We start from the raw sequence: 22,751 nt of genomic DNA, 5'->3' as shown, positions 1-22,751 counted from the left end.
GCTCAAGCCTCAGCCTCCCTGTGTTCCTGCAGAGCGCCACCTGCCCCCTGTTCCCGCAGAGCGCCATCTGCCACCAGTTCCAGCAGGGCGCTGTCTGCTCCCTATTTCTGTTCCAGCAGAGCGCTGTCTGCCACCAGTTCCAGCAGGGCGCCGTCTGCTCCCTATTCCTGTTCCAGCAGAGCGCCGTCTGCTCCCTATTCCTGTTGCAGCAGAGCGCCGTCTGCCCCCTGTTCCGGCTGAGCGCCGTCTGACTCCTGTGTCTGCGTGGGAGGTTCTGCCCACTCCCCTGTCTCTATGGGAGGCCCTGCCCACTCCTATGACTCCTGTGTTTCTGTGAGAGGTTCTGCCCACTCCTGTTTCCTGGTTGGAGGTCCTGCCCACTCTCGTGGCTCCGTGGGAGGCCCCGCCCACTCCCCTGTCTCTGTGGGAGGCCCTGCCAACTCCTGTTTCCTCGTTGGAGGTCCTGCCCGCTCCTGTTTCCTAGCCAGAAGCCCTGCCGACTCCTGCGCGCTTGTCAGAGGCCCTGCCGACTTCTGTGCGCTCGTCGGAGGCCCTGCCGACTCCTGCGCGCTTGTCAGAGGCCCTGCAGGCTCCTGCGCGCTCGTCGGAGGCCCTGCCGACTCCTGTGTGCTTGTCGGAGGCCCTGCCGGCTCCTGCGCGCTCGTCGGAGGGCCTGCTGACTCCTGCGCACTCGTCAGAGGTCCTGCTGACTCCTTCGCCTTCATCAGAGGTTCTGCTGACTCCTGCGCCCTCGTCAGAGACTCTGCCCAATCCTGTGTCCTTGTCAGAGGACCTGCTGAGTCTGCCCATTTCTGTGACTGTGCAGACTCCTCTGGACCCCCTCCACCCACCCTGCTTTGTGTTCCCTTAGTGGTTTTTAGGGACATCTGGGATCTGTCCCTTAAGGAGGGGGTTATGTCATGATTTGTTCTGTTTAGATTTGTTTTTCACAGTTAAATGGTTTTTATCTTTTAGATCTCATTCTTCCCTGGTGTTTCCCTCTAGATGTTCTAGTGTTTCATAATTTTTCATTCTACAGTGTCTTCAGTGTTTCATGTATTTATTTTGTAGTTGTCTTCAGTGTTTCTTGTCTTGTGTTCATTCCTTCCTCTGTGTGTTACCCTCCAGTGTGATTGCCCTCATTGTCTTCACCTGTGTCATTAGTCTCACCTGTGTTTGATTACGCCTGTGTCTATTTAGTCTCAGTGTTTCTTCTCTTCTGTGTCAGTACATTGTATGTCGTAAGTAGAGTGTAGTTTGTTTGTCTATGTCAGAATTTCCAGTGGCTCCTTGTTTTTCCCCTTTTGGCTTTTTGTTACACACTTTTGAATAAGTGAGTTTTGTTTTCCTTTGGCTTTTTGTTATAATAAATTATTTTTGTTAATTTGTGCATCAAAAGGGATGTTTAAGATGTAACTGAGTTTTTTTTTTTTTTTTAGCAGCTTAGTCCTCTTTTTCTGTAATTAAATCAATCAGACTGATGATATCGAGCAAGTTCTCTCTGTTGAGGTGTTTGCTTTCAGGAACTATCACATAGTGTGTTGTTATCGTCTGGTATTGGCTAACAAAACAAAGGTGCTCCTGGACCTTGCAACTGGAACGCAGTTTACTCGGGGGCGACGTCATTCCCGTTCCGAGGGAAATGGAACGCAGCATAAGAGCACTTTAGCCGACACTTTGAACATGAGTCACTGCAACAGCCCGCATATTTTAATCATCTTGGACTTTGGACAAGCGAAACATCATCTTCAACATTTCTGAAATCAGAGCGTGCTGTGTTTAGGGCGGCAGCTAACTTTGAGCTAACCTCTGTACTTCTGTTGCCTGTTATGCCCGTTTCTGAATGATCTCCGGTGGGCAATATTGGACGGTTCCCTGAGCAGTGAAGGCAGAGAAGTTTCAGCATGTTTTGATAACTAGTGAGTTGCATCGAAATCTGTGTTGTGATTCGGCTCGGTAGTTACCAAACGTGTTGGTACCGGATTTCAGTATAAGTCCCTAAATATGATAGAAATGCATGCACATTTTTTTGTGATAATATAATTAAATTTTCAATCAATAAATGTGGCATTACGAAAATAAAAGTCCCCGGAAAAAAATAATTGTGGACTCATAGCCAAATTTATTAATAAATATAAATTCATTTCATGGGCAAATGTATTTATTTATGTGTTTATTTATTTATTTATTTATTTCATAAGCATATTTATTTATGTATTTATTTCATTACATTACATTTATTTATTATTCCATACATATGTTCGTCGAGAACAAGCTGTAAATGTATGACACAGGAAAATCACCAACCGACCAAGATATTTAGAATTTAGGCTACTATATTTAGTTAGTTGAAATGTTGATCCAACTCTTTAGTTTAAAGCATGTAGAACAATTTTAAATATAACTTGGATGTGACAAATATTAATAAACACTTTGTTTATTTTAAAAGAACATCGGGTATAGATCATGTCTGATCACTTAGGAAGTTGCTTAACCTTCAAAGGGTCTTTGTTTTTTAGTCACACCCAGGATCTTTGGGTCAGTTTGAACCAGCTCATGTTCAGCCATTCCAAGTACCCACAAAATCCCACTAATCATAGTTTGTTATGCACTACTAACTGCATTACTAACAATTCAATCAATATTTTTTATTTAGTTTTGTATATTTCAGGCAGACAAAACAAGGGTTTTGTGGCTACCACCCGGATACCAAAGTTTGAAAAAACATCCTTATTAATAAGTTGATTTATTTATTCATTTAAGAAACATAATAACATATATATTCCAACTTCTTGTTCAAAACATAGGAAACAAATTCAGGGTTAAAAATAATAACGGTAACACTTCACATAAGGTAAATATATTTTGCATAGTTAGTAGGAAACTTTGTGGTTACAAAGTGGTTACCTAGTGGTTACTTAATGGTTACCTAGTGGTAACTTAGTGGTTACTTAGTGGTAACTTAGTAGTTACTTATATTAGTGATTACCTAATGTTTACCTTTTGGTTAGTAACTTAGTGGTTACTGTTGGGGTTTTATATAGTCAAATGTGGTTATAATATGAATAATTATTCTTAATTAATGATTAACTAAAAATGGTTAGGAAAAGAGGGAAAGGACGGGCAGTTCAACCTCCGCACCACAGCTCAGAGTAATTCCCTTCATTCACAGAAAGAAGCCAATGGCCTAATTCAAGTTTAGACAGTGGTACCCTGGTTATAATGCTGTTTACGGAAAACACACACAGGACACGGCAGCCCGGACACAGAAACAAACAAGAGTTTTAAACAGGTAAAACTTGGGACGCGGCGGTCCAACAGAGAAGATAAAAATTCATTTTTTAACATTAATAAGCAAATATTAAACACTCTGTCTAAAGCTAAGACTGCCCAGACCGAATATAAGCCTCACTTGTGAATAACTTTGTACACAATTGATGAAGGAAAAAGGGCCCGGTGATGGAAACAGATCTTCTGTCCATTCCAGTTGTTGGGGTTGTATCAAGTCAACTTTGGTTATATTCTTTAATAATTATACTTAATTATTAATAATATAAATAAAATATCATTAAACTATGTTTAATCTCGTTTTGGGGCACCAACCTGTAATCAGGTAAATATAACCAAAATATCACTCAAATCAGTCTCAAATTAGTTATTTAATTACTAATATTATTAATAATGAATAACTATATTTAATAAATTGAAGGCGTGAAATCCGTACACAAAGCCTTCGCACCCAGCTTATATCACAATGCAAATACACCAGTAATCACAAACAACTGCTCTCTTAAATTATAACAGAATTTATTTAAACAAAGCAACATCAACCCAAAATCAATGAAATCAATTAAACAAATAACTATTATAAACTAATCTAAGCAACAAACATTATCAAGTAAGGCTTGTGGATGAGGTGTAAATGTGTGTGTGTGTGTGTGTGTGTGTGTAGATGAGTGCGTATGTAGATGAGAGAGAGAGAGAGAGAGATGGTGGAGAGAGACAATGACAAAATGGTGGACAACAAAGGAAGCCGTGTGGCTTCCTTTTGAAATAGTTTGAGCTCTCTGAGCTGAGTTCAGTAACTGTTACTTAAACACCAGAAAGCCAGTGGCCGGACTTTGATTCAACGGCGGGTACACTGGTCTTTCTGATTGTGAAAGCCGTTGACTGAAGGTAAACTAGCATAGCATTACATACATAGACGAACACAGCAGTTCATTACAATAAAACAAATGCAGCAACTTACAACAGATAATAAACAGAATGTGACGTCTCGTCAACAATGATGCATAATTATCAGTGGTTATAAAAGAAACATAACTATTTCTTAAATAATTTCTGCCCAGACCAAAGCTCTTACTTGGAGTAACTCCTGGTGATCGTTGCAAAGTTGGTTAAATCGTCACTCTGTTGAATGTTAAATCAACAGATTCAGGCAGGTTTCCTTCGTGGCAGATGTAGGAGGAGGGTAGCGGGATTCAGATCTTCGTGTGTGTGTGTGTGTTTGTGTGAAAATACGTATGTCTAACATTTTTAAAGAAAGAAATGGTCCAAATTTGTCTTCTGACCCCTTTTAGCCTCCACTTTCAATGGCCGGGTCTAATTGACCAGAAGACCCTGGGTGTTATATGTTGATGCAGGGGGGGGGGGGGGGGTAGCAAATGCATGAAATGTACCATTTTCACATCACATGTTTAGGACAGTAAATAAGCCAAGAAGAACTTTCATAGAGAAAAAATAACATACTTTTCCTTGATGTTGAAATTTTCAAACAGGTCAATTTGTACCGAAGACCCTAGTTTGTCTCCAGGAAAAGACAACCAGTTATCTCTGTAAATGGAAAATTTGAATTCAAACACAAATCGGGTGCAGTCTATAACCTCTACAAGGACATGCTACACTTTAGTGACCAAAAATAAACTATGAATCACTACCTCAACAGGAAAACCTAGACTTCAGTATGTTTTGAGCAGGACTATGATAAGGACTTTTTTTATGTAACCTAAACTACAACACCGAAAGTTATCTGAAAATCTTTATCTTACTAGTAGATACCAAACAATGTTTTACAAAAACATTGTCCATGTATCATGTAGAACTAAGAAATGAATTTATTGTAACACGTTTTGTTCATTTATAACTGTTTCTTGAGGTAAATTACACTCTGAAAGGTAGTGCTCTCTGTTAAAAACTACAACAAAAACCCTCATCTCCAAAAGTCAGCACTAAAGCAGGGTGGTTGTGGTTCCTTAAAATGTCCTAAAATGTCTTAAATACAAATTTACTGATAAAAGGCCTTCAAAAGTATTAAATTGTCCAAACTTCAGATTGGCTGGGTCTTAAATGTTTTAGCAACAGTGGTTTCACGTCCCTATGAGAATTCTGGGTACGTAACTGTGCCTTGAAACGCTTATGAAGCAAACTGCACGGTATGTCGAAGGGTTTTCGGGACAATGGGGATCAAGGCCGTAGAATCACACATGCAGAGCGTGAAGCACAGAGAGTATGCAAGAACCAGCCAGCAGACTCCAATTGCCCGTTTCTGCTCCGTGCTTCCCACTACTAGAAGGATGCTACAATGGGAAATCCATCAACAACAACGTTATAATCTAACCTCCGAACAATTTGTGGCTCTACGCCAACACTCAGAGCAGAGGTGATTTGGGTGCTGAAGACAGTGACGAGCCACCACTCATTCTGGTCCAACGACGGGATTGAAGGCGTGTTCAAAGCCATGTTTCCAGACTCTGAGCTTGTGCAGACATTTACATGTGGAAAAGACAAGACCAGGTATGTAGCTATAGTTGGATTGGCCCCGTATATTAAAAAGGAGCTTATAGCCAAATTCAAAACGAGCATGTTTGACGAGACCCGGAACCAGACAACGAAAAGTAAACAGTTGGACCTGCATGTGAGTTATTGGTGAAATAATCATGGTTAGTCAAGATACTATGGATCACAGTTCATGGGCCATGCAACTGCCCAGGACCTACTTCAGCACTTCAAAGTAAGTTTGCTGCCATTCAATCTATTTATTAACTTGCAACTTAACGTTACTTAAAGTTACTTTCAATGTGACATTACTGTCGCATATAGGCAAGTTTTTCTATGTAATTTCCAGCTGCTGCAGTGACTCGTAGATTCATACAACCAGACACTTTATTAAGTCTACCAGCCGAATAGAATTTTAGAATAGTCTGTTTATTTACCTACCAAAATGTCTATATAGAGTGTACAAACTTGCCACCGACAAAACTTATCAGCATTTGTCTGGTGATATCACTCGCACTGACTAGACGCATAGATGCATGGCTAGGCTGGATCCAATGCTTTTCTTATGTAAATGGCTCAGGTTGCTTCATTTGTAAAGTAGTATTCATTATTTTTATCTTACCCAGTCTAATATTAATCTGAAGTAGACTCATCTGTGAGATGAGATGTTGACTTTTGTATGGCTAATGTCTACATCTTTTTTTAATTCCATGGAGTGCGTTTAGCAGCTTGACTTGCAAAATATGATTTCAGTCTCCATGGATGGTTGGACCAGATCCAACAGGAACACGCAGAGTTGTTTGGAGGTCCCCGGCTGACTGTGGTGGGGAGTTGTGGCCTTCAAACACTCCACAATGCCTTCAAAAGTGGCTTCAATGTCTGGCTTCTTCAGAAAGTACTCAGGGCATTGTATACATTCTTCCATAATACCCCTGCTAGAAGAGAGGATTTCTGCACTTTGACAAAGACATGTGTTCCCCACCATTCTGTGGCCATCGCTGGATAGAAAACCTACCTGTCGTCGAGAGGGCTATTGCAATTTGGCCACTGATCATAATGAAAGTGGATGCAGTGACGAGGAAAAAACTTCCAAACCCTAGAACATCATCCTATGACACTTATGCAGAAGCACGGAATGACCCTGTCATAATGGTCAAGTTCCACTTCTTCATGGCTGTCTCCAGGACATTCACTACCTTTCTGAGTAAATGTCAGACAGATGAGCCTGTGATGCCTTTCATCAGTAAAGACCTGGCTGTGGTCATGAAGGTAATGAATAATAGTGCTGCACAATATAGTAGCAAAAAAAAAAAAAGATTTTATGATTGCGATATGATTCACGATTAGGGGGAATGAGCATTTCTGCATTTCACAATTTTCATTTTCAATAAAAATAATTTAATCGTGACATTTATTGGGGTCTGAACCCAACAAACGTTGGATGTTTTCTTACATCTAGAGAACATTATGAGTAGGCCTGGGCATCTCTGCAGCAATACAGTACTTCATTATACTTTTTATCAAAATAATTTTAGCTTCTGCGATTTGGATATTGTACTCATTGCAATTTAGATAATATTTTGATTAATTGTTCAGCTCTAATGAATAACATGCCATGATTAGTGTGTATTTCCATTTGAATTCAATTACTCCTCACCATCTATGAAAGGTATAGCACTAAATCTAACACTTTTTTGTTTGTATTGTTGTTTATTTTGTAGTGTGTTAGGCTTGGTTAAATGGGACCTGCGGTATCTCTCCTTCAGACACCGCAGGAGGCGAAGCCTGCCGCTGAAGGAGCTGCTCAGAGCTGTTACAGTACCATGCAGGGGGTGGGAAACGTTCTCCATCAGGGATGATAGCTTTGCCATCATCCTTCTGTCTCCCACCACCTCAACAGGGTCCAGGGGGCAGCCCAGGACAGAGCTGGCCTTCTTCACCAGTTTGTTAAGTCTGTTCCTGTCTGCAGTCGTAGTGCTGCTACTCCAGCAGACCACTCCGTACAGGATGGCTGATGCCACCACAGAGTCATAAAAAGTCCTCAGGAGTGCTCCCTGCACACTGAAGGACCTGAGTCTCCTCAACAGATGAAGTCTGCTCTGGCCTTTCTTGTAGAGAGCTTGTGTGTTATCAGTCCAGTCCAGCTTATTGTTCAGGTGAACACCCAGGTACTTATAAGAGTCCACTATGTCAATGTCCTTACCCTGAATGTTCACCGGTGTGGGAGAAGTGGGTCTTCGCCTGCGGAAGTCCACCACCAGCTCTTTGGTTTTACCCGCCTTAATCTGGAGGCAGTTCCGCTGGCATCAGTCCACAAAGTCCAGGTTGAGTTCTCTGTACTCCCCCTCGTCCCCATCAGTGATGAGTCATCAGAGAACTTCTGATGTGACAGTTTGGTGTCTTATGGGAGAAGTCTGCGGTGTGCAGGGTGAAAAGGAAGGGAGCCAAGACGGTCCCCTGTGGGCCCCCTGTGCTGCAGATGACCCAGTCAGACACACAGTCCTGTGTCCTCAAAAATTGTGGCCGGTTGGTCAGATAGTCCAGGAGCCAGGATGTGAGGTGCAGGTCGACTCCTGTGTGTTCCAGCTTGTCCCTCAGAAGCATGGGCTGTATGGTGTTGAAAGCACTGGAGAAATCATAGAACATGATCCTCACAGTGCTCCCAGCCCTCTCCAGGTGTCAGAGAGATCTCTGCATGAAGTAGATGACAGCATCATCCACCCGATGCCTGGCTGATAGGCGAACTGCAGTGGATCCATTGATAAGCTCACCAGGGTGCAGATGGTGAAGGTCCAACCTCTCCAAGGTCTTCATCAGCTGTGATGTCAGTGCCACTGGCCTGTAGTGGTTGAAGTCCTTGGGGTGGGAGATCTTTGGCACCGGTACCACGCAGGATGTCTTCCAGAGCTCTGGTACTCTCCCCAGTTTCAGGCTCAAGTTGAACATGTGCCCCATAACCCCACAAAGCTGGTCTGCACAGGATTTGAGGAGCCTGGAGCTGATGCCGTCCGGACCAACTGCCTTTCTGACCTTCAGCCTCCTCAGTTCTCTGTTCACCTGGACTGTTGTGAGTGACAGGCTGGAGCAGGGGGTTTGTGTGCTGGAAATGGTGGGGGTGGGGATGGGGCTGACGATGGGGGGAGCAGAGAGTGATGTGCAGGGGGGTGAGGTGGGGGTTGTGCAGTCAGCAGCAGGGGCAGACGGTGGTGGTTGCAGCAGAATGTAATGGGTAGGGGGAGGGGTGGATGGCTGTTCAGATCTATTGAAGAAAGTGTTCAGGTCATTCACCCATTCCTGATCCCTAACCAGTTTAGTGTTGGAGTCCTTGTGACCTGAAATGGTTTTCAGGCCCTTCCAGACTCCGCTGACATTCTTCTGCTGCAGCTGTTCCTCCATCTTCCTCCTGTATGTGTTTCCCCTCCCTGATCTTCCTCCTCAGCTCTCTCTGCACAGTCTGCATCTCCTCCTTGTCTCCTGACCTAAAAGCCCTCTTTTTGTCCTTGAGGAGTACCTTTATTTCAGGAGTAATCCACAGTTTGCTGTTGGTAAAACAACGTACAGTCCTGGTGGGTACAGTGTGATCCACACAGAAATTAATATAGTCTGTAATGCAGTGTGTGAGACTGTCAATGTTCTCCCCATGTTCATCACAGAACACTTCCCACGCAGTTGTCTCAAAACAGTCCTTAAGAGCCTCTTCCGTCTCATCGGACAGTGCGGGTGACAGCTGGTTGTCTGTGTACCAGAGGTTTGTACACAGGCAGGAGGTACACCAGGTTGTGATCTGATCTTCCAAGGGGAGGGAGAGGAGATGAGGTGTATGCCTCCTTGGTGTTGGCATAGAAAAGGTCCAGTATTTTATTGTCTCTGGCATGGCAGGTGACATATTGTGTGAAGGTGGGCAGAGTAGAGGAAGGAGAGGCATGATTAAAGTCCCCAGTAATAAGGAAGAGGGCCTGTGGGTGCTGTGTCTGCAGCCTGTTTGTTAATGAGTGCAGGACATCACACGCCAAGCTGGTGTTAGCAGAGGGGGGAACATATGCAGTTATTGCGATAGAATGCGAGAATTCCCGCTTCAGATAGTAAGGTCTCATGTTAACAGCTAGCAGTTCAATGTCCTTACTGCAGAGTTGTTCTTTGATAGTGCTGTGCCCCGGATTACACAATCTATCGTTCACAAACACCACCAGCCCTCCTCCCTTCCTCTTACCGCTCTCCTTTGTCCTGTCAGCCCGCATCAGCTGAAAACCATCCAGTTTAGCATTTGAGTCCGGTGTTAGCTCCGTTAGCCAGGTCTCCGTAAACAGTATTAGGCTACATTCCCGATATTCCCTCTGATGCTGGGTTAGCACCGCTTGCTCGTCTATCTTATTGGGAGGAGATCTTACATTCCCGGTGATGACCGAGGGATGGACGGGTTTGAAACTTCTCCTCTTGTTCTCAGAGCCTCCTGAAGAGGTTCATTAAGGCAGAGATAAAGAATGACATCACTACACTGCAGATGGTCAGACTGGAAATGACTGACAAGAAATGAAGGGTTCGCCTAAAGGATTTTTGTGTGATAATCTGTTTCACAACAGGTGATGTGATTATCCAGCAATTTGGAAACGTCTTGTCTCTGGAGGCAAATGCTGAATCCTTCTCTTCTTTCCAACCCTTGCAGACAAGACTGGATGTTTTCCTGTATGGATTCCTCCATCAATCCTACCCTGAGCCATGGACTTTCTGCATGAAACTTCTGCTCCTGTCCCATGGCCAAGAAACAGTTGAGAGGGGTTTTTCTGTAAATAAGGAGGTGGAGGCTGATAAAATGCAAGAGGACACAGTTGTTGCTCAGTGAATTATATGTGACAATGTCTCTGTCTGTGTGGGGACTCTCAAAGTACCTCTGACGAAGGAGCTCCTCATTATCACCTACACCTGGACCAGGAAAAGAGAAAGAAGGCGAGCAATGCACAAAAAGAAAAGTTGCAGAGGACCAAAACTTGAGCAGCTCAAAAGGAAGAAGACACTGAGTGAAGTAGCAAACAGCCTGGAACTCAGGCATATGCCATAATTTCCAGTCTACTCTCTTCTGCTTACCTTTTCCACCTCCCTGTTTTAGCTCATGCCATAATTCCTGTTTCCACAACCTTTCACATTGTTAAAATGTCTAAGGTAGGCCTATAATAGAAATACAAGGTTACTTGAGCCAGGACAGAAATCAAACTGCTATTGTGAGCTGGTCAATAACAAGTCATAAGCAAGTAATGTAGTACACTGACTTCTTTGCAGTCCACAAGCTGCTGGAAATGATTTTGTTTTATTTATTTTCTATATTTTTGTCTTAACTGTATTATTCTGGTTACTTAATGTGATTAGCATTTTTTCACAGGACCTAATTTTAGACCGAGGCTCCACATATGGCAATACATGGTGAACAATCTGGAAAAGCACTTTCACCTTTGGTTTGCACAAAACTGTAAATTTTAATTTCTGAGTTATTGTCCACTAATATGAAACTTTCTGAGAATATTGTAATATGATTTAGGACAACAATGATATTTTTGTCTTTCCTTTTACATTAATAAACACATTTGCACAATGTTCCAAAACTGAACCATTTATTGTCATTTTACCTTATTGCCCATTTTGAACTGTTTGGTTTTAAATTTCATTAAAAGCAGTATTAAAAATGTCTTAAAATGTCTTAAATGTAACTTGTTCACATCTGTAGACGCCCTAGTGTGGTTTGTTGAACTATATAAATTTTTAATTGTAGTCTCCGGCACCACATATGGCTTCTAAGGAAGACATCGTCTTCTATGAAGTCACTTTTTAACTCATGCTCATTTTCAGTGGGAAAATTATGATTTACCTTTGCCTTCTCTGAAATATTTATTTTTGTAGGTGGGCACACAATAGGATAAAAAAATATAACAAAAAGCAATTAAAGATCAGAGAATATTTTATTATGGTACATTTCACATCATATTATATGATTAGAAACAGCCCATCCGCTGGAGTGCTTTACTCAGCCTCTTTTGCCTGTCAAAACAAAATAAAAAGCAATCAATGCATACAGTATAATCCTTTATTTATTTATATCATATTTTTCTAAGTTTACATTATAAAAATTTAACATACCTTGCCAGAGTCACGGCTCTTAGCTCTCAGCTTGTTAACCTGGGTCTCTGCAATGTCAGCACGCTCCTCAGCTTCCTCCAGCTCATGCTGGATCTTCCTGCACTTAGATAGATGAGCATTGGCCTGCTCCTCCTAAAAGAAAAGTAAAGATTGACATTTTTAAAAATATTAGAAATGCAAAGATTTACTTAGTGGAAAATAAAACCGTTCAAGATTCCGGTTTGAAAATGTATAAGTTCTTCTTACCGCTTCCTCAGACTGCCTCTTGTAGGCCTTCACCTTGAGCTGCAACTTGTCAACCAGATCCTGCAGCCTGTTAACATTTTTCTTGTCCTCTTCAGTCTATGATAGAAGATACATTTTCATAAAAAAAACCTCATTATGAATATGCAATGTTTTTAATATGCCAAGTGTTATTTAGAGTGACTGTACCTGGTAGGTCAGTTCCTTCACCCTCCTCTCATATTTGCGAACGCCCTTCACAGCATCAGCTCCACGTCTCTGCTCAGTCTCAACCTCTGACTCCAGCTCACGAACCTTTAGAAAACAATAAAACATTTCATAAACACATATATACTGTCTATATATGTGTACAGAAAAAAGCAAACATTACATCTAAGTATACATTAGTCAAAGTCTTGTGGCCAGTTGTACGAATTATTAACAGGATATTCTCACCCTAGACTCAAGTTTCTGGAGCTGCTTCTTGCCACCCTTCATAGCCAGATTCTCAGCCTCGTCCAGGCGATGCTGCAGATCCTTGACAGCAACCTCAAGGTTCTTCTTCATCCTCTCCAGGTGAGCACTAGTATCCTGCTCCTTCTTCAGCTCCTCAGCCATCATAGCAGCCTATTGGAGACCGCATTTAATGTTGATAAGAATTACTTTATTAAGACACATTAAGCAGGAGTAAAAAAGCATTTCTTTTAAAACCTACATCAGTGATGGCCTTCTTGGCCTTCTCCTCTGCATTCCTTGCTTCCTGAACTGTGTCATCAACTTCACTCTGGACCTGGACCAGCTCAGACTCAAGCTTCTTCTTAGTGTTCATAAGGCTTGTATTCTAAAATAATAGGGAATAGTTTCATTCGATAAAAAGACTGATTTGTAAATTTGTGGAAAAAATTAATCAGTACATATATTAATCCAAAATCACCTGAGAGTGCAGAAGTCCAACACGCTCACTTGCGTCCACCAGCTCCTGCTCAGCAGTTTTGCGGCTTCTCTCAGTCTGTTCCAGAGCAGCTCTAAGTTCCTCAATTTCAGCAACCATGAGACCGTTCCTGCGATCTACCATAGCAGCCTGTTCCTTGAGGTCTTCCTGAGCTCTGACAGCATCATCAAGGTGCAGTTGTGCATCCTAGTGAAAAATTGAAAATATTCCCTTGAATGCCAGAGTTTAAGTGAACTGACAATCTTTGCACAAAATCTGTGTGCTACAATACCTTCAACTGTGCCTGAACATTCCTCAGCTGCTTCTGGGACTCAGAAGCCTGGCGATTGGCGTGGCTCAGCTGAATCTCCATCTCATTCAGGTCTCCCTCCATCTTCTTCTTGATTCTCAGGGCATCATTCCTGCTCCTGACCTCAGAGTCCAGAGTGGTCTGCATGGAGTCAATCACCCTCTGGCTATTCCTCTTGATCTGCTCCATCTCCTCGTCCTTCTCAGCCAGCTTCCTGTCTACCTCACCTTTAATCTGGTTGAGCTCAAGCTGGACACGCAGGATTTTGGACTCTTCATGTTCCAAAGTTCCCTAATGAAAGTAAATAATTCATATATAAATCTTCATTCTTTAAAATACATTTGTCCATGATTTAAATTGTCTTTCAGAGGATTTTCCCTGAACAATTGTACCTCAGCCTCTTCAAGAGCTGTCTGGATCTCAGACTTCTCAGTCTCCACCTGCTTCTTGGACTTCTCCAGCTCATGGATGCTCTTGCCAGTCTCACCAATCTGTTCAGTGAGATCTGAGATCTCCTCTGCAGAGAGATTCATGTGTTTTGTATTGTTAAGCCTTAAATGTTTAGTAAGTATTAAATATGTTAGAAATAAAAACTGTAATACAATGCTTCTGTAGTATGTAGTAAGAACTCACGTTGCAGGTTCTTGTTTTCACGCTTCATGGTCTCCAGCTGATCCAGAGCTTCCTCATATGAGTTCTTCATCTTGAACAGCTCAGTGCTGAGAGAACGAGCCTCCTTCTGAGCTCCCTCAAGCTCTGCCTGACCCTCCTCATACTTCTGTTTCCACTCTGCCAACACCTAAAAAGCCATTTATTTGCTTAGTTGTTTATCAGTACAAAGGCGAATCAAATGAGGGTGTCTTTGATTACAGAGTATAGTTGACAGAAGGAAACGTTACCTTGTCAAAGTTTCTCTGCTTCTTGTCCAAGTTGGCAGCCAGGCCATTAGCTCTCTCCACATCAATCATGAGGTCCTCCACCTCACTCTGGAGCCTCTGTTTGGTCTTCTCCAGAGAAGCACACTTGGAATTGACAGCCTCAATCTGCTCCTCAGCCTCCTGGAGGCGCTGGGCAAGCTTTTTCCTGTTTGAAAAGGGTGTGATTGGTCTCAGTGAAAACTTGAACAATCGATATTGGCACTGATGATTTTTTCTCCTGTATTGCGTTACTTGTATACATTTAATTGTTCTCATTTTCTGTTTTGTTGAATGGTAAACTTTTAAACTGTACGTACTTGGATTCCTCAAGCTCCTCAGTGCGCTGGATGGCATCAGTTTCATACTTGGATCTCCACTGAGCCACTTCACTATTGGCCTTGGACATTCCACGCTGCAGCTCAGCCTTTGCCTCCTGCTCCTCCTCAAACTGCTCCCTCAGCAGATCACAGTCATGGCGGGCTGATTGCATTCCATGGGCAAGGGCATTCTTGGCCTGATGTAGGAAATTGCTGTCAGTGTGAAAATGTAATAAATCACACATACAAAGTTCTCAGTAATAATTGAAAGTTTTCTTACCTTAACCTCCTCTTCAATCTGTCTCTTCAGCTCTTCAATCTGCTGAGTGAAGGCCTGTTTGCCTCTGGTCAGCTGGGAGACGAGAGCTTCTTTCTCTTCAATTTGACGACTGAACTCACCTTGAGAGAAACATATCATGAAAAATTTGTTTGTGTTACATTGTGAAATAATCAACTTCAGATCTTTCACTGATGACTTTAACATACCATTTTCTGTCAGGAGACGTGCTTTCTGCGCACTTATGTCATTGTTTTGACGGACATTTTCATCATTCCTGGTCTTCAGTTCACTGTATTGGTCCTCAAGAGTACGGCACATCTTTTCAAGATTTCCCTGATGATAAGAAACAGAGATCATGTCAGTAATCATTTGTTTTCTAAAATGTAAATGACCTTGTTTACTGAACTCTCTTGGTTATTAAAGTCGCATAAAATGCATTGTGTACCTTTGCTTTAGCAACAGCCTCCATGTTGCTGGAGAGGTCATCAATCTCCATCTTGTATTCACTCTTTTCCTTCTCAAGCTTCTGCTTGACACGCTGGAGGTTGTCAATCTGCTCTCCCAGCTCAGCAACGCTGTCAGCCTGCTTCTTGCGAAGAGCAGAAGCAGTGGCTTCATGCTGCAGAGTGGACTCCTCAAGATCACGGCGGAGCTTCTGGAACTCTGCTTCACGTTTCTTGTTCATCTCAATCTGGGCAGCAGTGGCTCCACCGGCCTCCTCCAGCCTCTCACTGATCTCCTCAAGTTCCCTGGAGAGGTCAGCTCTCTGCTTCTCAACCTTGGCACGAGCTGCACGCTCAGCCTCAATCTCCTCCTCCAGTTCTTCAATACGGGCCTGTAGAATGTAGATATGATGTGTTTCAGTGAACTTTCACTTGACAAACAATATTTATTCTGTTTAATTTAACTCAATATTTCACCTGAAGCTCCTTGATCTTCTTCTGAAGCTGAGCACCCAATGACTGCTCATCCTCAATCTTGCTAAGGAGCTGGCTGGTTTCAAAGTCCTTCCTGTGAGAATCATGGATACATTTCTTAGTAAGAGTTCATGCTGTTACAGTAACGTTTGTGTATGCTTTTGTTAAAATAAACAAAAGTTACTTTTTAATTTTCTCATCAGACTGCTGCTTGTCATTCTCAAGATCCATTATGGATTCCTGTGCCAGTTTCAGATCACCCTCAAGCTTCCTCTTGGATCTCTCAAGGTCCATACGCAGCTTCTTCTCTTGCTCCAGAGAACCCTCAAGCTAAACAATAGTATACGGCTTAATGATCAGGATTCAACACCAATGTTATTTGCCAATTTTAAGGACTTGTGAACTTACATCATCCACTTGCTGCTCAAGCTTGGTCTTGGCCTTGGTCAGAGTGTTGACCTTGTCTTCCTCAGCCTGCAGATCATCAAGAGTCTGTTGGTGAGATTCCTGAAGGGCTTTCTTTTCCTTGGTCAGCTTGGCAATGCTCTCATCCTGAGAGGCCATCTCCTCAGTCAGGTTCTTCACCTAAATTTACAAGAAATACGTTGTTATTGAGGGTAATGTTTAGATTAAACTTGATGTACGAGATAGATTGTTAAATCCAAACCTTGTTCTCAGTGGCATGTTTTTCCTTCTCCACTTTGGCCAGGGTAAGCTCCAGATCATCAATATCCTTCTTGAGCTCAGAGCATTCATCCTCCAGTTTTCTCTTTTTGGCAGTGAGCTCAGCATTGATTTCCTCTTCATCCTCCAGCCTCTCAGTGATCTCTTTGCATTTGGCCTCCATCTGAATTTTGCTCTTGATAAGACCCTCACATCTCTCCTCAGCATCTGACAGATTCTCTGATTCCTATTTTTTTGTTTGAAAAAGGATGTTAACAAGTCTACATACATTATGAAACAGCATATCAGTCCGTCAATGTGTACTTACAGATGCGACTTGCAGCTGCAGATCATTCTTCTCCTGCAGAAGGGACACAAACTTCTCCTCCAGCTCCTTTTTCTTGGCCAGGGCAGTGGCCAAATCTGTCTTCATCTTGTCATAGTTCTCCTTCATCTGCTGCAGCTCCTTCTCAGTTTCAGCGCTCTTGAGCATAGGCTTGATCTTGTAGTACACTTTCATCCATGGCCAGTGTTTGACATTCATGAATGAGCGGATGTTGTACTGGATGGAATAAATGGCTTCCCTGCAGAGAAGAAGAAGGTGTAACTGACAATTTTCTTGTGTGATTTAAAAAAAGAGTCTCATTCAAAACTAGTTTTTTTTTTTCAACATGCCTCCTCTCTGTCATCTTCACAAACTCCTTTCTCATGACGTAACCACGGCAGAGAGCCTGAGTCATGGTGACCAGAGATGCCAGCTTTTCATCTCTCATCTCCTCAAGGAGACCCAGGAGACCAGCCTTGAAGAACACCTAAACAATCATACAAAAATGAAAATGAATGTTGTAGAAACTCATATACAGTAAAGACATCTTTAATTTATGTAACATACCCACACAGTGGATGAAACATCATATCCCTTGTAGTAGAACACCTTATGAAAAAAGTCCTGAAAGTATCCTACCTTGGTGTGTCCAAATTTATACTCGTCATGAGGAACATCAATTGATCCCAGCAGCTTCTCTGAAGCCTTCTTGTTATCAATGAACTGGCCCTCAGGGATGACACTGGCATTCAGCACCTTGTATCTTTCATGAGAGAGTTCATTGTTAGTGTGAGTGTTGCCTTTAAATCTTCTTTATCAAAAATATACAATATGTTTATATACCTCTGCTTGAAGTCAGCATAGAGGATTCTGCTGGGGAAACCTTTCCTGCAGATTCTGATACCCTCCAGTACACCGTTACACCTGAGCTGGTGGATGACCAGGAAGTTCTCCATCAGACCTGTAAAAAGACATTCATTGTAGTTATGAAACATGTAAACACAAAATATAACCATTCCTCAAAGACTATTCAATTGATCTTTTTTATGTACCTGGAGTCTTTGACTCATTGGGAATCAGGCAACGCACAAAGTGAGGATGAGTGCTCCTCAAGTTAGTCATCAGCTTGCCCAAGTTCTCCTGTAGATTTAAAGTGATGTCTTTAAATATATATCAGTTTGGAGTATGAGTGAGAGGTGATTTTATAGCAAAGTCTTCCACGTAAAACCTTACCCTAAACTGTGAAGACACAGTCTGCATAGAACCACCCTTCTTCTTGCCTCCCTTCTTTCCAATCTCTGTTGATATGTTTAAGTAGAGACGTTTTGTTAGAACGCAACATACAAATCACATAAACCAATACTACCGTTTTTTGAATAATGTACATTTTGTAGAACATAAAAATGCATTTTATACTGTATATAAATCTATGGCTTTCTCACCTTCAACAACAGGAGGATACAAAGCAACCAGCAGTTTAACTGAGGACTTTTGGTACAGCTGAATAACAGAGTCATTCAGTGGATCCTTGTTCTTGTCCAGCCAGCCACCGATGTTGTAGTCCACTGTACCAGCATAGTGCACCAGGGAGAAGTGGGCCTCAGCCTTGCCCTTTGTGGGCCTGGGCTTCTCAAATGCTTTGTTTTTGCCGAGATGCTGGTCATACAGCTTGTTCTTGAAAGATGTGTCTGTTGCCTTGGGGAACATGCACTCCTCTTCAAGGATGGAGAAGATACCCATGGGCTTTAGAAGAGGGAAAGACATATGTTATAATCTTTACATTTTCATACATATGTACATTGAATATAACTAAGAGCAATTTCATGGAATCTTTACCTTCTCAATCAGCTCAATACAGGCAGCCAAGTCCATGCCAAAGTCAATGAACTCCCAGATAATACCCTCCTTCTTGTACTCCTCCTGCTCCAGGACAAACATGTGGTGGTTGAAAAACTGTTGCAGTTTCTCATTGGTGAAGTTGATGCAGAGCTGCTCCAAAGTGTTGAACTGTAAGGAGACATAAAACCAGCATGAGTTTTTGCAGACAAAAAGAGTGTTTCTATCAAGAAAAGTCAGTCAGGTACTGAACTGTTGGAAATTAAGCTTACATCAAAGATTTCAAAGCCAGCAATATCCAGCACTCCAATGTAGAACTGCCTTGGCTGTTTGGTGTCCAACATCTGGTTGATACGGACGACCATCCACAAGAACATCTTCTCATAGATAGACTTGGCCAGGGCAGTCACTGAGTTCATTACCTAAATAACAACAAAAATACAGTTTGATTGAAGTCAGTAAGGTATAAAGTAAACTTCTTCTCATAATATATCCACTTTGAAGATGTTTTTCACGTAGTGCCTATTCAAACTCCTAAAAAGTAGCTTTAAATAGAACGCTACCATTCTATTGTCATATTAGAGTCGTGACTACTTTACTGAAGTGCAATTTTTTACATTTCTTTACATTTTATATTTACCTGAGGTACGGTTTGTCCCTTGGTCACATACTCATTTCCGACCTTCACTCTGGGAAAGCAAATTGCCTTCAGCATGTCAGCAGAGTTCAGACCCAGCAAGTATGCAACCTTGTCAGCATCTGACAAAAGTGCAGTGATTCAGACTTAAATATTCTATGTAATATTTTTGTTGTTCCTGAACTATAATAAATAAAAACATTTATAAATATTGAGATCTCACCTTCTGTGCCGTCAGGCTCAGCCTGTTCCTCACGCTGCTTCTGCTTGAACTTCATGCTACCATGGTGGAGCACAGCACCAGTCATCTTGTAGATGCTGACTTTCTCTTCACCACTGAAGCCCAGGATATCAATAGCATTCTATGTTTGAAAGAGGTGTCCAAACCAGATGTTGTCAATTTACAAAGTGTGGATAGATTACTTTTAATGTTGCAATTATTCACAAAACACGTGTAAATATTTTATAGTTAAGTTCACTCACATCAGTGGCTTCCAGCTCAAGTTTGTCATCAATGCTGGCAACACTGATCTGACCCATGCTGCACATGGGGAAGTCGTAGGGGTTGGTTGTGATAAGTGTCATTTCTGGAAATCAAAAAGGTGAGAAGTTCAATCCATTGTCATGTATAAAATGTATAAAGCAGTTTAACATTGAGGAACAATTCAATGTGTTTACCAATAATCTCAGGTTTGTGGTTGGTCATCATCTGGTAGAAGATATGGTAGCCTCTCTCATCAGGAAGCTGGAATGTCACTCTAGACTTCTCCAGCAGATCTATGAATAATGTTCATAAGTCACACTGTCCAATTCTTCATTCTAGTTATTTGTCTATTCTAATAGTATTGTTACTTACATGTCTCAATATCAGCACTAGACAGTTTGCCAGTTGTGCCGAAATGGATTCTGATGAATTTACCCTTTTTGGAACAAAGGCAGTTTTTTTAACATCAATGAACATGGACAATGTGTAGCAAGACATCTGATTTGCAGAAATCCCTCCATACTTACGAAACGAGATGAGTTGTCATTCCTCACAGTTTTGGCGTTACCATAGGCCTCCAGCAGAGGATTAGCTGCAATAATCTGATCCTCAAGGGAACCCTGTAATGAAGGTTTAGAGTTGATATAAAAATAGATTTTTTTCCAATGTAAAAATATTGCATACATGCAGAATGCTCAATAGTTAAAATAGTAATTTATCCCACCTTTGATGCGTCCCGCTTCACGCCACCAACTGAGATGGTTGCAAAGTACTGGATGACACGCTTTGTGTTCACAGTCTTTCCAGCACCAGATTCTCCACTAGGTATAGAACATTCTTTTAAGAACTTGTTTGATATACTTTTTGAAGTATATAAGCAATATGTTAAACACATTTTAAACTTACGTGATCAAGACGGACTGGTTCTCCCTATCTGTTGATATAGACATTCAAAAATAAAACAGTTAACTCTGTTTTCTTGCATCAGAAACATCATATACTGATAAATGATCTGTATCATTATGACTTACCAGTAGCCATGAACTGAAAAGCGTTGTCAGAGACGGAGAAGATGTGGGGTGGAGCCTCCATACGCTTCTTGCCTCTGTAGGCATTTACAACCTCTTGGTCATACACTGGGAGCCATTTGTAGGGGTTCACAGTGGCACAGAACAACCCAGAGTAGGTCTGAAAGCACAGAGATTCAACAGTTACCTCAATGTTTCAAACAAGTAAATCCATGTTAAACAACATCTTGTTTCTTATTGGGGCCCATTTTCTTACGTAGATCATCCATGCTGCATAACGCTCTTTGAGGTTATAAAGCACAGAGGCTTCATTGAGATGGGTCATCATGGCCATGTCCTCAATTTTGTCGTACTTGGGAGGGTTCATTGGAGTGACGTCTTCTTCTTTAGCTACCCTCTCCTGCAATAGGACACTTGTTACAATGAGCAATCATCATATTGAACAATTTGACTCTGATTTAAAGATACTAACCTCCTGAGTGTCCAGGACTTTGACGGTGACTTTGCCACCTTCCTTCTTGAGGATTGTTCCCTTCACATACAGCTCCTTCACATCAGTCACATAGCAGGCAGCCTTTGCATCAAAAGGTTTGCTTTGAGCCTCGATTCTCTCCCGCTCAGGCTTCCGGAGGTAAATGGCAGCCTTGCCATAAACGGCCATCTCAGCGTCCGTACTCATGGTGGCGGTTTACTTCTATGAGTTTATTATAATAAAACAAAAATATGTATTTGTTTTAAAATAATGTAACTGAGTTTAATTAATAATTTCATTCCATTAATAAAAGTGACATCAGTTTAAATTCATTATCATTTTCTAGACCTACTTGACTGTGATAAGATGAACACTAACCCCACTTTTTTTTTTTTTTTACTTTGCACATAATTGAATTTTCTCACATTTAATATGATCAAAGTAAACATTTTATGAAGATTTCCATACCTGACCCTCTCTCTGCTAAAACTGTAAGTCTTTAGTATTGCACAGTCCTGTTGAAAACATAAAACATATTGACAGTCATTTTAAGATGTTTTAGGCTTATTACCTATAACTGAGATTTTGATAGATTTAATCCATATCTCTCAATTCATGTAAACACTGAAGTGATCCAGACCATACTGGATTAGCTTACCACAAGAAGGGGTCTCAAAGGGTCTTCTACCACACACTGACCACTGTCCACTTGACCTCCTTTTATTTAATCTTGATTTGCTTACGCAGCCAAATCTAAATATGGAAAAAGGGAAAATGTGGTGTGGATAACATTCAAAGTGGACATCCATTTAAACAGATGCTGCTTGACCATTAAATTGGTGCCTTTGATTTAGTATGAAAGAGATCAAGAGAGCGAGAGAGAGACTCTCATGATTCGGCCTTATTTAATTTGTGTTTTACTTCTACTTTTCATGATAATGGTATCTAATAAGGCCGAGCAAATGTTTACAGTAGGTATTAAGTCTACCTTTCTTTGAGGGCTACTCCTTTCTCTTGAAAGTGTTTATTCACCACCTGACTACATCTTTGTTAATCTCTGTTGTCAGTTGGGAATATGTGAATAAGTGTCACCATTTAGTTTTTAGTTCTTCAGTTTTAGAGTTTTTCTTTCAAGTTCCAATGACTCTATTCGTATGTGTGCAAAACCTGCTCCCCGATACATCGACTATAACAGGATGTGAAACAAAGTAGTCAATGTATTATTTTCAAATTTGATTAGAGTTTGCCATTTTTGTACTGTGAATTAGAATATGCAGAAGTAGGACATTTTTTTCATGTTCCAACACTGTAACAGATACTAATGAACCGTAATCCACACATGTAGCAGTGGATTATACTGCCGGAATGCTTTGAGACACTGAAGACTTCCTTTGAATGTTTGTTATATTTAGACAGGTTTTTCTTTCTGTGACTCAGGGTCACCTTTGGAATCCATTGCAGCTGCCATGAATCCATGTAGACAACAGATGTCATTGTCCTGAGGAAATGAG

General features: G+C 41.5%; 1 protein-coding gene across 1 annotated transcript; it reads right to left on the bottom strand.

Moving 5' to 3' along the window:
* Positions 1–11,704: 11,704 nt before the first annotated feature.
* LOC109988877 (myosin heavy chain, fast skeletal muscle) lies at positions 11,705–21,462 on the bottom strand. The gene is made up of 39 exons (XM_020640470.2): positions 21,241–21,462; positions 21,025–21,168; positions 20,772–20,928; positions 20,647–20,674; positions 20,465–20,561; positions 20,268–20,360; positions 20,113–20,176; positions 19,935–20,033; positions 19,740–19,843; positions 19,480–19,618; positions 19,260–19,378; positions 18,892–19,041; positions 18,620–18,790; positions 18,226–18,526; positions 18,017–18,081; positions 17,836–17,923; positions 17,627–17,744; positions 17,423–17,546; positions 17,134–17,270; positions 16,787–17,042; positions 16,463–16,705; positions 16,204–16,380; positions 15,980–16,125; positions 15,799–15,889; positions 15,324–15,713; positions 15,085–15,211; positions 14,879–14,997; positions 14,599–14,795; positions 14,264–14,447; positions 13,998–14,163; positions 13,757–13,881; positions 13,347–13,655; positions 13,058–13,261; positions 12,839–12,964; positions 12,580–12,750; positions 12,334–12,438; positions 12,148–12,243; positions 11,902–12,033; positions 11,705–11,802 (listed from the first exon to the last, which is right to left on the bottom strand). Exons 1-39 carry the CDS (start codon positions 21,445–21,447, stop codon positions 11,785–11,787), a joined length of 5,787 nt encoding a protein of 1,928 aa, XP_020496126.1. The 5' UTR covers positions 21,448–21,462; the 3' UTR covers positions 11,705–11,784.
* Between the last annotated feature and the right edge of the window lie 1,289 nt (positions 21,463–22,751).

Source organism: Labrus bergylta, chromosome 7, assembly GCF_963930695.1.
Source record: "Labrus bergylta chromosome 7, fLabBer1.1, whole genome shotgun sequence".
NCBI lineage: Eukaryota > Metazoa > Chordata > Actinopteri > Labriformes > Labridae > Labrus > Labrus bergylta.
This window is presented reverse-complemented; position numbering and strand designations above follow the sequence as displayed.